At 39.3% G+C, this 15,727-nt stretch overlaps 1 protein-coding gene across 7 annotated transcripts in view; it reads left to right on the top strand.

Annotated features, from left to right (window-relative positions):
- PKIB (cAMP-dependent protein kinase inhibitor beta) overlaps positions 1-7,507 on the top strand; it is a 109,219-nt gene extending 101,712 nt beyond the window's left edge. For all 7 annotated transcript variants that reach the window (XM_021088793.1, XM_021088787.1, XM_021088819.1 and 4 more), the window contains 2 exons: positions 584-760; positions 6,249-7,507. In XM_021088793.1, the coding sequence (XP_020944452.1) occupies positions 592-760; positions 6,249-6,316 (237 nt within the window). In that variant the 5' untranslated portion in view covers positions 584-591 and the 3' untranslated portion in view covers positions 6,317-7,507. The remainder of the gene's footprint in view (positions 1-583; positions 761-6,248) is intronic.

Genomic DNA, 15,727 nt, shown 5'->3' with positions numbered 1-15,727 from the left:
GAGGCTACTGAAAATTAGGTCTGAAACTAGAGCAGATGGAAATACACAGCTTCCACTGTGGGAAAAAAAAAGGCCTTGAGATAAAGTTGAATTTATTTCTAAAGAGTAGGAACAGAGTGTGTTTTATTTGGTCTTTACAAATTATAGTGATTTTGTTTCAGCTTGAACAAGCACCACAAGCGAATACTGGGAATACTGGCAGGCAGCGTTCTCCATGGGAGTGGCCCAACAAGTCAGTTTGCATTTCCTTCCAAGCCCTCTTTTGGCTGATCCATCCATAGAAAAGCAGAACAAAAGGCAAGAGATTAGTGCACCCTAAAGCTATCCTAGTGACTCCTCAGCTCCCAGGTTATTTATAGCAATCTGGCTCACGCTGAGGCCTTCCTGCTTTATTCAGTAAAGGTACAAATGTGCAGGCTGAAGCTGCAGGACCTTAATGGTAAACACAGATGCAGGGCACGATGGATGATTAGATTCTCAAGGCTTCCGTGTTGTTGATCTGGGCATGCCTTTTAACCAGCATGGTGAACATGGACCTGGAAATAGGTTCACCCTCTTCTTCACGTACACATTCTATTTATAGATGTTGCTATGAGGACAGATTCATCAAAAATGACGGATGTGGAGCCTGTGGTCAACAATTTCGCATCATCAGCAAGGGCAGGCCGCCGGAATGCTCTACCAGACATCCAGGGTTCACCCACCACGGGTGGAACTTCGGAGCTGCCCCTCAAACTGGAAGCCCTCTCCGTGAAGGAAGGTAACACTCAAAACCCTCTTAAAATCTGCAGCATTTCTCTCTTCTTAATCTTTTCCTCTGGAACAGTCTCCCTTTTAACTAGTTAAAAGTGCTTTATAAAAAAACTTATTTACTAAAACCTCTCTGCTTTTGTTTAAAGCTAAGTAGATTTTCTCAGCCTTTGGAAAAGTGGATGTTTTCCTCTTTTTATGTCCTGGTGTAAATGGAGAAACTGAACATTTATTTATTCATTGGATATATATAGTTAAGAACAGTGCTGGTAATTGGGACCACAAAGGTGAAAAAATGTAATCCCTTTCTCCATTGAGTTTATGAAATGTTTTGAGAAGCTCTTGGAAATAAAGAAATCTTCCTTCTGCCATCCATCAGCAAATCACTCTGGATGCTTCTGCTCCGTTGTAGTATTCTGCAAGCTCTTCTATTTTTCATACTAAGAATAAGTTTGTTATCAACTAGAGAGGAGACTCTTAAGGGGAGGAGAGTATTTGTTTAAAGGAGAATCATTCTTTAACCAGTATAAAAAGTTGAATTAAGAAAAAAGAGCTGTCAAACCAGTGAAGGAAAACCTTGGGTCTTTGACTGCATTGCTTGCATACAGTTCATAAAGCTTCCAGGGTTTACTCTTGTGAAAATATAGATAATAGTACTTAAAGTGTTAAAAAAAAGTTCCTTCTTGTAGAAACATTCAAATAGTTTAAAGATCGTTTTAGTTCCATGTCGTCACCAACATACCTGTGCCTTCTGCCCATTTCAAAGTAGACTCCAGTGTGTGTGTAGAAATTTATTCCTGGTGACACGGAGGCAAGAGAGAGCCGGAAGCTTCTCTGCATCTCCTCTCTTCATGTCAGCCCCGGAAGAGGGCTCTTAGTTCTTTGCCTCAGGAGGTGACTTTCTACCTGACAAAGTTACAAATGTTCCTGGTGTGATCTTTATGAACTACTTACATCCTTGTTAGGCCAGGGACTGTGGCCAGGTCCTGGAGTCCCATGGTTACCTCATCTTTTTCTAGAGTCACTGTGTGTCTCATATGGGCCACTACCAGTAATAATAAAAAAGTATACAAGTGCATATAAACTATTTTAAGATGAAATAAAAGATGGAAGAAATAAAAGGAAAAAGAGAAATAAAACTGCAGAGTTCCCATCATAGCTCAGTGGAAATGAGTCTGATTAGTATACATGAGGACACAAGTTTGATCCCTGGCCATGCTCAGTGGGTTAAGGCTCTGGTGTTGCCATGAGCTGTGGTGTAGGTCACAGACAAGGCTTGGGTCCTGTGTTTCTAGGGCTGTGGCCTAGGCCAGCGGCTACACCTCCATTTCAGCCCCCAGCCTAAGAACCTCCATATGCTGTGGGTTCAGCCCTAAGGGAAAAAAAAGCCCCCCTCCCAAAAAAAATACGTACACAAAACCTTTATGCTTACCGACGTTAATTTATTTAAACAAAGAACAAATATGCTGTAAGAGAGTTAGTAGTTTTTCCATTTTATTTTGTTCGCTAGAGAGACCATTGTTTCTATTTTTATATTTTTCTTTAAATAATTTTAAAATAATGTGGTATTAAATTAGGAAACTCAAAATGTTAAAAGTGAATCAACATATAACACCAGATATTAAAGAATACACAAACAGAAACAAGTTTACATAGGTAGATGGCATAGACAATGTTTCAGTAACAAGTCTATAAACAAATAGCTTTAAGGCCTATCTTCGTTTCTATTAGCTAAGTACAGACATTAAGGGTTTAAAATGAATGATCTTCAACTGCTAATAGTAAGGAAAAGCTGGAGTCTGTCTCGGACATTACGGTTTCAATGTTTTAGTTATTTAATAATAGAAATTCTGGGAAAGAGCTGCAAGTTTCCCCCAGATCTGTCCTTCTTTTTGGTGGTGGTGTTATTGGTTTTAATATTCTTTGGTGGGGAGAAATCCAGAGTCTCAGATATCCTGCCTGAAATTAACTTGCTTAAAATCTTCCTAGTTCATAATCTGTCTTAATCTATCCCTTACAAATTGATAACCATGTTAGAAAGGACAATGCTTAGATATATTAAGACAGAGGGTGGCTGCTTAGGAAACTGTAAATGTCACAAAGGGCCTTTCTTACCTCCCACTATCCTTAACTATTTGTTTGATGCATCATTCGACCTAGTGCTGAGTGCTAGGCACCATTCTAAAAACTGGCCATATAGTAGTGAATGTAAAACAGCATAAACTCTTTTGCTGTCATGCATCTTGTATTACAATGGCAGAATTAGATTATAAACAAGTATATAAGTCAACAGTGATATGTTCTATCAGAGAATTAAAATAGGATGTTGTGGTAAAGAGTTACTGTGCTGCTGCTTTAGATTGAGAAATTCAGGGAGGTCCTAATCAAAATCTGAATGGCAATGGTATGTTTTAAATAACAATTGAATGGTCCAGGCACAGGGAAAACAGAGGGAAGAACATTCATTTCAGAAGGAGCAGCTTGTCAAAAGCGCTGAGAGTGGAACAAGGTAGACGTGTCAGGAAGCATAAAATCTGGTCGCCTTGGCTGGACAGCAGCAGGTGAGAGCTGCCATTGGAGAGACAAGCAGGGGCTAGATCTCTGGACTTTAGAAACCTGGATGAATAAAGACAATTTTATTCTAAATATGAGGGCTTTCAGCAGGGGAGTGATATTCATGTTTAAATATCCACTTCGTTATGTGAAGAATGAATTGTAGAAGAGCAGTTGAGTTAGAAGCTTTTAGTTGAGTTAGGAGGTGCAGTCCCCATTTGGAAATCTTTGGGGGCCAAATTAAACATTCAGACTCATAAGACCTCATTTGGTACCAGTCTGCTCAGAATTATGGGTTTAGAAACACAACGAGTGGGATTTCCCTTCATGGTTCAGCAATAAACTAACCCAACTAGTATCCAAGAGGATGAGGGTTCGATCCCTGGCCTCGCTCAGTGGGTTAATGATCCAGCATTGCTGTGAGCTGTGGTATAGGTCACAGATGCAGCTCAGATCCTGATTTGCTGTGGCTGTGGCTGTGGCTGCCAGCTGTAACTCTGATTTGACCTAACTCTGATTAGCCTAGGAACTTCTATATGCCAGAGGTGTGGCCCTAAAAAGACACACGCACACAAAAAAGAGCAAGAATTTAAAAAAAAAAAAAAAAGAAAGAAAGAAACACAATAGGCCAAAAGGGCTGTATTACATCATTTCCTCCTATGGGAGTTCTTGTGGCAATCCATATAAGCAGACCCAGGGGCTAGTCCTTGTGCACCCCCACCCCACCACTCACTGAGAACTCAGATGCAAGGAGACAAGATCTGCATCAGTGAGGGCAGTGGGTTAGAAGCCTTATGTCCCATGGGGGCTAATACATTATAACAAGTCCTTGGACACTGCTTCATGCTCAGTTACAAGAGTCATGGCGTTTGAGGAATCTCTATGCTATAATCTCCTACCAGATATTTATAGTTAATATGCGTTTTCTCTCACTACAGTTATATTTTACCACTTGGGTCATTTTTACCATAAGTTTAGTAACCAGGCTGAATTCTACCTTAATCTGATTTGCAGAGTAATAGAGCTAGAAGACTACCCCCAAGTCAAATCCATCTTTAGAGAAGGAGAAGGGCTTTGTTCACCTTTACCCATGGGACATTTGCAGTAGTCCAGTGAGAGACGAGGGTTTTTTAAACAGGTTGTGAAGGTGGAGAAAGGTGGGTGGATTTGGAATATGTTTTATAGGCAGAATCCATAAGACTTGCTGATGAATTGGATGTGGTGGAGATGACTACAAGTAATGAAGAAGAAAAATGGAGGATAATGCCTGGAGCTACAGGGTAGAAGTGGTGCCAAAAACTGAGAAGGGCCAGCCTCAAAGAAAAGAAGTTTTGAGGGTTAGACGAGTGATTTGTTTCCTCCCTATTTCATTTGAGATGCCTATGAGACATGCACATGCAATCAGCTCCCTTTCAAAATTGATTCAGGAATTTGCCATTTCCCCCCTCAAAGATCTAGTCTCTTGGTACCTCTCTAGCCCCATTTCCAATCCTTCTCTTATCTTCATTGTCACAATTGCAGTTCCTTTTTGCACGTTGCTGCCTTTGACCTGGATGTTTTCTCTGTTTGGAATGCTCTTCTCCCTGCTACACACCTAGCTAATTCCCTCACCTCCTCCAGTTTTTACTCACATGGCCCCTTCTTGGTGAGGGGAGATGCCAACCCTATCTAAAATTGCAACATCCAGGCCCCAAGACTTTTTGACAAATTCCCATTCTTTAATTTCCCCTGTAGCACTTCTCACTTCCCATATGCCACACATTTTTCTTATTTTACTTATTTTCTATATTCCTCATGGAATATATGTGGGGGTTTTTGATTTTTGTTTGTTTTTACTGCTTGGTACACAGCATGTGCTTAATAAATACTTGATGAATGAAAGTTGGAGAACTGAATAGTCTATCATATTTATTTTCAGTGATGCCATTGACACCGAATAGTTTTATTTTTAAATTATGACAGCAATAGATAATACACTTCAAAGAGTAAAAGCAGAGCCAGTGAGTGGAAGAATTGCAGTTGAAAGAAGGCCTTTGTCGAGTTGGAAAATGGTAGTGACTTGAGGAAATGAAGGAGCCAGGAAAAAGGGGGAAAGTCAGATGCAACGCAGGAGGTCCGGGGTGATCACGAGTGCTGCTGAGATGGAAATGGATGGGATCCTGGACCATGAAGGAGCTGAACGTGATTAGTAGGAGCAGCACCAGGGCCAATTCCAAGGGTGTGCTGGCAGGGCAGCTGCACAGGGCCCTGGACCTAAGGCTTGCACTTGATTTTGTTCTACTGTTGCCATCTTGAAATTTTCCATATTTTTTGAGTAAGAGGTACTGTGTTTTCACTTTGCACTTGGGCTCCAACAATTTATGTAGCCAGTCCTGAGGAGCTCATTGGCCACTGTAACCGGAGGGAGGGCAGAAGGAATAAGTCCAGACTGCAAGGGTTTTTAGAGCTTTGGTGGCAGAAAGTTGAGGCTTGTCTGATCTGGTCATTTTGATTTTTTTTTTCCTGTGATATAGAAAGTGAAATCAGCTCCTATGGGCAAAGGAGGTAGAAAATGTGAGAAAGCTAGAGAGACTGTGATCCAGCACAGGGAGATGGGGGAAGGCAAGGGCAGTCAGCCTGGGTTCAAATTGTGACTCTGTCACTTACCAGTTTGGTGACTTTGGGCAAGTCACTTAACAGTCAATTTGCATCAATAAACTAATCTATAAATGGAGATTGTAATAATACCTTAGAAGACCACTTGACATAATTCTGGAGAATAGGGAAGAAGGAGAATTAGGAGAGTGGACCCTTTTCTTCGTATCTGCACTGATGACAAAGTATGTGCTAGTCAAGTAGAAAATGACTAGGCTGCATGAAGGAAAAAGCCATGTGTTTTATCCCAGTATAATACAAAGTAGCTTTCAATATGTTCTCTATATGAATGAAAATTATTTACTTTTTAGATGTGAAAAATAAAGATGAAGAAACAGCGCAAGACCAATCAGAAAAGCCTGAAGATGAAGGAAAATGAAGGCTCATAACCTATCAAAAGTGCCGAATTTCTGCACGTTAAAAGACTTAGTGGCTCTGCTTTCCTGAGATGTTTGATCTGGTAGTAACTATGGTAACATTGCAGCCCTAAGCAACATTTATTGTATTAGATAATTTTGTTGTGACGCTACTCACTTGGATTGCAACCGTGATGTCCAATGTAGGTTATTAAAAGGTAGATTACTTCCGAATTGCACCCAAGAGAGAGGTTAAGAATGTATGGTCACTTAAATAGGTATCGTTGTCCATAAACCCAACAAAATCCACTGTTCTCTTCTGGATTTCTTTAGCCACCTGCAATTTTAATCCCATTTTTATGGTAATGGGTAAACCATGTCTTGGTAAATATAAACCAAATACTATTAATTTAAAACTTTATGGAATTTGTAGGAAATTATGTTTTTTTGGTGACAAAGACTCATAGAAAGTCAAAATACATAGATAAAAGTATGGTTGTTTTTTTTTTTAACCAAAAATGTACCATTTTTTTCCACCAGACCCTAAAAAGATCTGGACAAACAGTGAAAGTTTGACAGTCCAAACATCTCTAGGAAGTTTTTGTTTGATGTATTTTGCTTCTGGTCTATGCATACTGTGTTTTTTCATGTGGACTCTTAAAATGGAAAATTTGTGGCAAATTGTTTATATGGAATATACCTATTAAATGAATCTCACTATCTTCCTTAACTTTGGTGTGTGTATGTGTGTGCACATGTTTTTCTTTAATGTGAATTACACAAAACACTTGTTGCTTTATACTGTCTTTTCTTATTGTTAGGGCTTTTGTGTATATGATCTGTTTCTAAAATAATTGCCTCAGGAATGCAGACCTTAATTTTTATATCTTTCCTAAACTAGCTAACATAATCATAGGCACTTAAGTATTTAGTGAATGGTGTAGGTAGAAATAGAAAAAGATTTGCTTTTAATATATATTTGAGTATATATTTTAAAAGGAATGAAGCCAAAACCAAAGCTTTAGTAAATTTTGATTTATTAGACATTTTAGGAAAATCATAGAATTCTGAATTTTTAAAGAAAATCTGACTAATGAATTTATTTTTATTTTCAGATATATATGCATGCAGTGATATTTTATTTCATTGTTGACTTAGGACATGTCTGTATACAGTAATCAAATAAACTCACTATTAAAGAAACTTACTACTGACATAAGCCTCCTTCATTTTATCTCCTACAGTATACCAGCTGAAAAATGGTGATGCATTTTAAAGAAGTTAACTGTCTTTGCAGTATAAAACACCTCCTGCTTATCATTTCATTGACAAAATTTACCTTTACATCTGAGATATACCAGAGGGATAAATTTCAAAGAATCTAGTTAAGTTCTTAAAACATAAATTTTCCTTTAAAAATAATCAAAAATAATATTTTACATGTAGCACTAATGTAACATTCACTAAAATGTCTTATAGCTGTTAAAATTAGATTTGGGGACATTATTTAATGGCATGATACTATATAATTAGTATAAAGACGGGTTAGAGTAGAACAGTGGTTTTCCAATTTGCCTCCTGGAGGACATTTGGTAGCATTTGGAGACATTTCTAGTTGCCACTAGTAGGGGAAGGGGCCAGGGAGAGAAGGTGCTACTGGCATCCTAATGGGCAAAGGCCAGGGATGCTGCTAAGCATCCTTTAGTCCTCCAGGGTAGACCCGCATAATAAAGAGTTGTCCAGCCACCAATGTCAATGGTGCTGAGGATGAGAAAGCCTGGAAGAGAGTTAAACTGTCTAACACATGGATTTTGTGTTCAGATGACCTGGGTTTGAATTCTAGCTATGCTACTCACCAGCTGTATGATCTTGGGCAATTTGCTTTATGTCTCTAACTTTTATCCTCTTGGAATGGTATTAATAATAGTACATACTTTATAGGGTGAGTGGAAGTAATAAATGCAATAGAATATGTAAGACACTTGGCTAATGCTTGGCGGAGAATAAGTGTTCAATAAATACTAGCCATCATCATTATCATCATCATATCATCTTTATTCTAGAAGTTTTTGTATTTTCTGGTGGTGGAGATGATGGGCAGCTGGATTTGTTAACTTGGCTATCTCTGCCTTCTTCTGTGATTTCACAGACATCCCCAATCTTAGTGCTGGGAGAAGACGCTGATGGAAATTGACAATTCATGGTAATTACCATGGTGTCTATTCAATCATGCTTATGAGCTGCTGACAGGTGATGAGTATTACCCTTTAACAATGAGTCACCTCATTAGTGTTTTATGACAGTTACTGACACACAACAGAATTTTGAGTTGTTATTAAATGAATAATGTGTTCCATGAAAACGTAGAAGAAAAAAAAAAGTAACAGCTCTTGGGTCATGGTTATGTGATATTTATCTCTTACTTAGAAGACCAGAAATGTGGCCAGGTCCCTCCTTGTTGTTGCTAGTAATAGCATATATTCTTAATCTTGTATATCCAAAATCACTTTTTCATCATAACACACACAAATGTCCCATTTTATACATATAATAAGTTGTATCACACAGGGTATAAGCCATGTTGATTATTTGATAACAAAAGGATCTTTTTGGTTGAGAAGGAATCCAGACCAGAAGAAGAGGTCAGTAGTAGTTTAAAAACAAAATTGAAATCGACAACCAACTTCTTAAAAAATCACGCTGTTTGGGGGAACCTATAGTGTTTTGTAGTAGCAAGTAGACACTTTCAACAAAGACTCTAGTTGGGACTTACTGAAGAAAATCTCCATGCTCATTTTTGTTACTGTTTCTTTACAAGCCACTTGCTTTAGTCAGAAGCTATAAGACTTAATGCTGCCGAAGAAACCAGGATGAAAGAGGATGATAAAGGGGCTCTCTAGAAGGAGAAAGAACAGAAACCATTCCAAGTCATGTGCCCAGACATTTTTTTTTTGTGATCTGGGCTGGAAAGGTTTGAACTTTCTCAGATATGAGTGCCTGCAGGGGGAGGTATCCTATATGCAAAAGGAAACACCGCATTAGCTTTCAGTTTTGCTAGGTCAGGTGGCTTGGGCAGCTTGGGCAGATGATGGTGGAGAGAGAGAGAAAGGGAGAGAACAAGGGGAAGAATTACCAGGCACACTAGCCTGTTGCCTTTTCTGTGGAACCTGGCAGCTTAAGTTCAAATTACAGCTCTCCATTTGTACTCGTGACTTTGGTTATTTTACTGTGTTTCATCTTCTCTACTGTGTAAAATGGTGAGTTATTATGAGAATTTAGTGAGTGAATACTGATAAATTGCTAAGGAAAGTGCCTGACAAGTAACAAAATCTTATTATTAATTACTATTATTATCATTATTAATTGCATGAGCATAAAGGGAGGTAGAGACTTCAAGGTGAATGTCCTAGGTCTATTGATTCTTTCCACGTTATTTGCCAAAGCAGATTTTTCTCTTATTCCTTTGCTCTCTTTTCTTTCTCCTTAGCTAGAAAAGAAAATAGGACTGATTAATCAGAATACATACCATTTTTTTTCCAGAGTTATTGATGATGAGTCTTAGAACATCAAAAATCTGCAGCTATTTGGAAGCATTGGCTCAAACAAAGGACTAAAGGGAATGTGTTGTTGCTACCTGTCAAAATCCTGGAATGGATTTCTCATTGAGCACACGGTAATAGGAAAAATTATTATAGTCAGACTTTGAGTGCCTGGTGATTACTAAGCACCATAGTAAATCCTTTTGAAGCTTCATAATAATAATCATACAAAAGAGTTGTTAATATTTCTCATTTTACAGATGAAGAAAATGGATTCAGGGAGTGCCTTTGGGAGTTCACTCAAGTGAGAAAATGGGACAGGGCTCTCAGAACCAAAATGTGCACTGCCTCTGCACTAAATGGCCCCTCTGCCTCAGACCATCTCATCCACAAGTTTTATTAAATTTGTCTGCATTCCACTCAGGAATCCTAAGAATACTAAAAGGTTGTACATAAGTGGAAGAGCATTGAATATCTTAGCACAAGCAGTTTTATTTATTTGCTTGGCATTCACTCATTTGTTCACTCCTTTCATTAATTCGTATTTTACCTAAGTCCAGAAAAGGTTTTAGAGGGTAAGCACAATTGCCACTTAATTTGCTGTAACTGACGACACTCTGTAGGAATAGAAAATTGGTGAGGAGCCTGTGGCTCTTTGGGGTAGGAGGTAGTAACTGGAAGTGAGGCAAAGGGGACAAAGCTGAACTGGAGAGAAGAGAGGCCCCACACCCAAACTTAACTCAGTTCACGTTTGTCCTGGGGCCATGCCTGAAAAGGGCACACCGGCATTCCATGGAAGACAGAAAAATAATCTGGCATGAACTAACTGTTAAGTGTCTTAAAAGGAAGGCCACATAGGCAAAAGCACTGATCTCCCTTGTTCTCTAATGTAGATCACAGAGTGAGTAATGTTTGGCCAGTACTGATGGCAGAGAAGCGTCTAGAGCACTAGATAAGGGATGGGAATGGCTGCAGAGCTCTCAGGAACCATTCTTCTCAGAGCTGGAAATTACAAAAAAGTGCTTGCTCCAACTTAGGGTGTATGGAATTGACTTTGGAAGCTCTGTAAAAGCTCACACGGTGCTTTAGATATATTAGACATTCAAAATTCCTGTTTTATAATAAAATGTTCACCTAAATTGGATTTCCATTCGTGAAAGGGATTTGTTCTTTAAGTCTTTCATTTCTTTGATATTATAATGTTGGGGAGAACAATAAGACAAGCAGAGGGAAATCTGTCAGTAAATGTGGATTTGGTTCTAGGATTTTGACTTAAATTTAACCTAAATTGGCCTCTAGGTAAATCATTTTCCTCTTCTATTTTTATTTTTGAAAATGACTCAAAATCAACACTAGGTGGAGCCGGCATCACACTTGTTACTAATTTAACTGAAGTCCAATTTAATCCAATTCCCTAAGGTTTCCACTTTGTTTTGTTTTGTTTTACCAATTCTGCCACTTGTGTTAGTCAAGATTGGTTCAAAAGCAACAACAATAAACAAAACCCGCATTATTTCAAACACGGTTTTTCTGAGACAGTTTAGAATGGAAGTTATAATATCGTGCTTATCTCTGGCTATTATTTAGGGCACTCTATGCTCATAGATACCAAAAGAGGGTGCTATAATACATTTTTAAAATGTACTTCTTGGGAATACAAAAGCTACTTCTTCCATGCAACAAAAAGTTCTTTTCTGTGTAACAGGGTTGACTGGATTTATTTCTTTTTAAAATTTAAGATAGCTATACACAAATGATTTATTCATTAAAATAAAATTTAAAACAGTTCTCAATTCTTCAGATTCAAAATTAACCTTTGATTTTTTTTTTTCCAAGTTAAAAGCACTATTTTCAATTGTGACTTTGAGACTTTGAAAAGCCTCCGCAGTAAATGATCTGTGAATGTGTGGCTTTATTCTTGATTTAATTCAAAATATCTTCTATCACTTAATAGTTTCTCCCTCCACTTAGGAGAAAAATGGGTCTCATGAAAACAGAATGGAGGTTAACTAAGTGATTATTCCTGGTCTTCCAAGGGCAGGAAGAGAAATAGGTAAAACTTTTCCCACAAATCCCACTGGATGTTGTGTGGGAAAGTTGAGTGCACAAAGGAGACGCTGGTCAAAGAGTCTTGGCAAGGATCCTGCTGGGACAAGAGACTCTGAGCACTGCTTCTTGATATCTCTGGAGGGCTTTCACAAGACTAAAGGTCACATTCAGGCATGGGCCACCTTTGGGGGAGGCGAGGGTGGAAGATAAAGCTTAATATTAATGAATTAGCAGCTAACCCTTCATATGCATCAAAGACTATGGCCAGTGCTTTCTGCCTGTTAATTGATTGAATTATCACCACAGCCCTACATATCCTAAAACAGGCCTGGAGAAGGCATTGCCCAAGGTCATTCTGGTGTAAGTTTGCAGATCAGGCCTCTCCAAAATGCACCACTTTGGCATGTTAATTATTTAGCACTAAAGGCAATGCAGACCCTGAGGGCTCAAGAGAAACTACTGTATCTCCCTTAACTCCCTAGGAGAATTCAAATTCGGGATTTCTCCTAGAAAAAGAGTTCTTACCAGAGATAAATTTTATCTAAGTAGCCCCATCTATATGGCAGGGCAAACATTTTATTACCCAACTTCTGTTCTTCTTATCCTCCAGACCCTCCTGTCCTCAGAGGCCCCAGGCCCCTACCCCATTCCCTAGTTTGTTGAACCTAGAATCTGTGCTTTTAACCACTAACCTACATCATCTCCCCAAATGAGGGCAAACACAGAGTGCTTACCAAATGCCAGGCACCGTTATTCTTCTAAGTTTACCCATGTTAACTCTTATTTCTCATGACTCCATGGGTATTATTGTTCCCATTTTATAGTGAAGGAAACTGAGGCACAGATCAGTCAAAAGGGTAAAATGATGATCAAACTTGAGGGTGTGCTCTAAAGAAAAGACTTTAAAACAGTCAGGATACTCAGCAGGTGCAGAATTCAGCTCTGAGCCCCTTACCATAACTTTCTTCTTTTCCTTGGAGTTCCCTTACTTCCATTGATGTTGTCCCTGCTGGTTGCCCCCGACCCCCAGCTTGCCACGTTGCCCCTTTTTGGTGGCTTTGGTTTAAGCTTGGGGATGAGCCTCTTCTCTTGGTGCCTCTTGTCTCTCCTTGGATTTAAACAAGATGTATGACACAAAATATAGAGAACAAGAAATACTGACTTCTTCTGCAGGAAGTAGAGCTTTCACTGAAGCCTACTGGCTTCCCAGCTCCAGCCTGCCCTCTGCAGACACCACCTTCCTACCAGGTGCCCCCCTCCCCTCTCCGGCCAAGATGGCTTTGAGTCTTCTCCTTCCTACTGGTAATTAAATGAATGGTTCCACTCTCCTAGTGAGAATGCCTGCTTGCTTATAGAAATGGGATGATTAGATGTTTAGCCAGGAACCAGTGTGAGGGGAAGTGAGGAGGGCATAGACCCAGAAGATAACTAATTAGTTACCCATTAACAAAAATTGTGCCCAGGAGTAACCAAAAGTCCAGAAGGGGAAGAAAAGAGAAGTTCTTTTCCATTCAGAGATTCTTTTCAAATACAAGGATTCTTTATATCTTGGAACTTTAGCTTTCTTATATGTAGAATAAAGTTATTGAAAAGTCTTCTAAATCCTACCTAGCCCAGGAACTTCCACATGCTGTGGATGAGGCTAAATAAATAAACAAATAATAATAGGGATCAGGTGGGGTGAGGAGGTCTCTGACTTTTGGACTTATTTTAAAAGATATTTTAAGAGAATAGATTTGATTATCAGCAATAATAGCATATGTATTTTTAACTTACAAATTCATATATTGTTTATTTTTACATTTTTTTTCCTGTGTTGCTTATTTCATCTTCCTGGCTGAGAAAAGACCAATTGTCCATTGCGTGTGCATGCTTCACAACTGCAAACTCAGCAAATGATTGATAATATAAATTCTCAGTATTAATCAAGAGAATGGTCAAAAGTTCTATAGCAAGTAATGCTGTGTAAAACTTTCACTTAATTTAATTTGATTGAGTGCCTTACAAAGCTGCCCTCACTCTCCCCTCACTGCTTCTTCAAGATATGGAAATAAGCAGCTCCACAATGGTGTGTGTTCTGATCCAACACATTATACTTGGTAAGGAGCCACTCCATCTGAGTGGCCAGCGACTCTAAGGACATTTCTTCCCTTTTCTTAAGATGTTCACATTTCTAAATAATCTTCCTGTTCTTCCTCACCCCACCTGATCCATATTCTTTTTCTTTTCCCAATTATTTTTTTGCCTCATTTGAGGCATGAAGTTCCAGGGCCAGAGATTGGACCTGCGCCAGAGAGGCGACCCAAGCTGCTGCAGTGACAATGGCAGATCTTTAACCCACTGTGCCACCAGGGAGCTCCTGATCCCTATTCCTGGATGTCTTTTTTCTTTTTTTTTTTTTTTTTTTTTTTTTTTTGTCTTTTTGCCATTTCTTGGGACACTCCCATGGTGCATGGAGGTTCCCAGGCTAGGGGTCGAATCGGAGCTGTAGCCACGGGCCTACGCCAGAGCCACAGCAATGCAGGATCTGAGCTGAGTCTGCAACCTACACCACAGCTCACGGAAACGCTGGATCCTTAACCCACTGAGCAAGGCCAGGGATCGAACCCACAACCTCATGGTTCCTAGTCGGGTTTGTTAACCACTGAGCCACGATGGGAACTCCCCCTGGATGTCTTTAGAGTTTTCACATTTGAGTTATTTCTGGCAACAATAGTCAAAAGAGAGTGAGAGAAGCCATCAGTGGCTGTCTTTCTGGGGGGGTCTTCTAGAGTATCTGCTGCCTGCCAGAATGGAGAGGCTGTTTCTGATGTGATCAGAGGCAGATGGGAGGCAGAAAGGCACAGAGCGTATTTGGAGAGAAACGTCCCAGTGTGTGGCTGGCATTGAAGTGACAGTAGTGGAAGATATAGCAAATAAGATTAGAATGGAGATTCAGAGCAGACTCTAGAGACTTGGGAAAGGCAGAGAGAAGCATCTGGACCTTAACCTCTAGGCAATAGGAAAAAAAAAGTTGTGGGTTTTGTTTTTGTTTTTGTTTTTGAAGTGAACCAATGCAATGAAAACTAATAAACTATTTTCTTCAGTTACATAAAAAAAAAATATTTTACGTCTTAGGCTGAGTCAATAAATGGGAAATGGGCAGCAACTAGTTCAAACTTACCAACTCTGTCAAAAATCTCCACATCAGAGAACAAGATCTAGATGCTGCAAGAAACCTCAGTTCTACAAAGGCCTGCTCAGATTTCACACACGCCCTCTGGGTACACTTGATATATTTCTTGCATATGTAGCTCACCCTACCTGGCAGTCTGCTAACAAAAGCAATTTCTCCTCAGTTGAATGTTTCTTTGCCCTTTCTCTCCCATGGGGTGTGTGTGTGTGTGTGTGTGTGTGTGTGTAGAAATTTCATTTCAAATGCCCTCAGTCTTCAGGGAAAGCAGGCAGATGTGGGAATTAGAATCTGAACCGCTGTTGTCTCTGTCACTAAGTCTCCTGCATTTTAATAAGCTGGTGACACAGCCATGCTCTGGTAGCATAAGTGAGCAGAATTTCCAAATCCATAAAAGGTCTATGTGGATTTTCTAAAAAGGAACAAAACAGTAAACATATGGTAGTTAATAGGCCAACTTTAAAGGCAAGTATTTGTTTTGATCTCTTTCCTAAGGGAAAGAAAATTAGCTAATTAATGGAAGAAAAAGTAAGAGAAAATCAAGAGGGGAAGAAATACTAACGATGATGAATAAAGAGGAACGTGAGGAGGAAGGGATATTGAAAAAGAAGGGGAGCAAATCAGTCAGTTCTAGGAGAATAGAAAATTAGAGAGAAAAAATACATTACTGCAGA

Source organism: Sus scrofa, chromosome 1 (genome assembly GCF_000003025.6).
Source record: "Sus scrofa isolate TJ Tabasco breed Duroc chromosome 1, Sscrofa11.1, whole genome shotgun sequence".
NCBI lineage: Eukaryota > Metazoa > Chordata > Mammalia > Artiodactyla > Suidae > Sus > Sus scrofa.
Note: the sequence above shows the minus strand (reverse complement) of the source record. Positions and strands in the feature narration are given on the sequence as shown.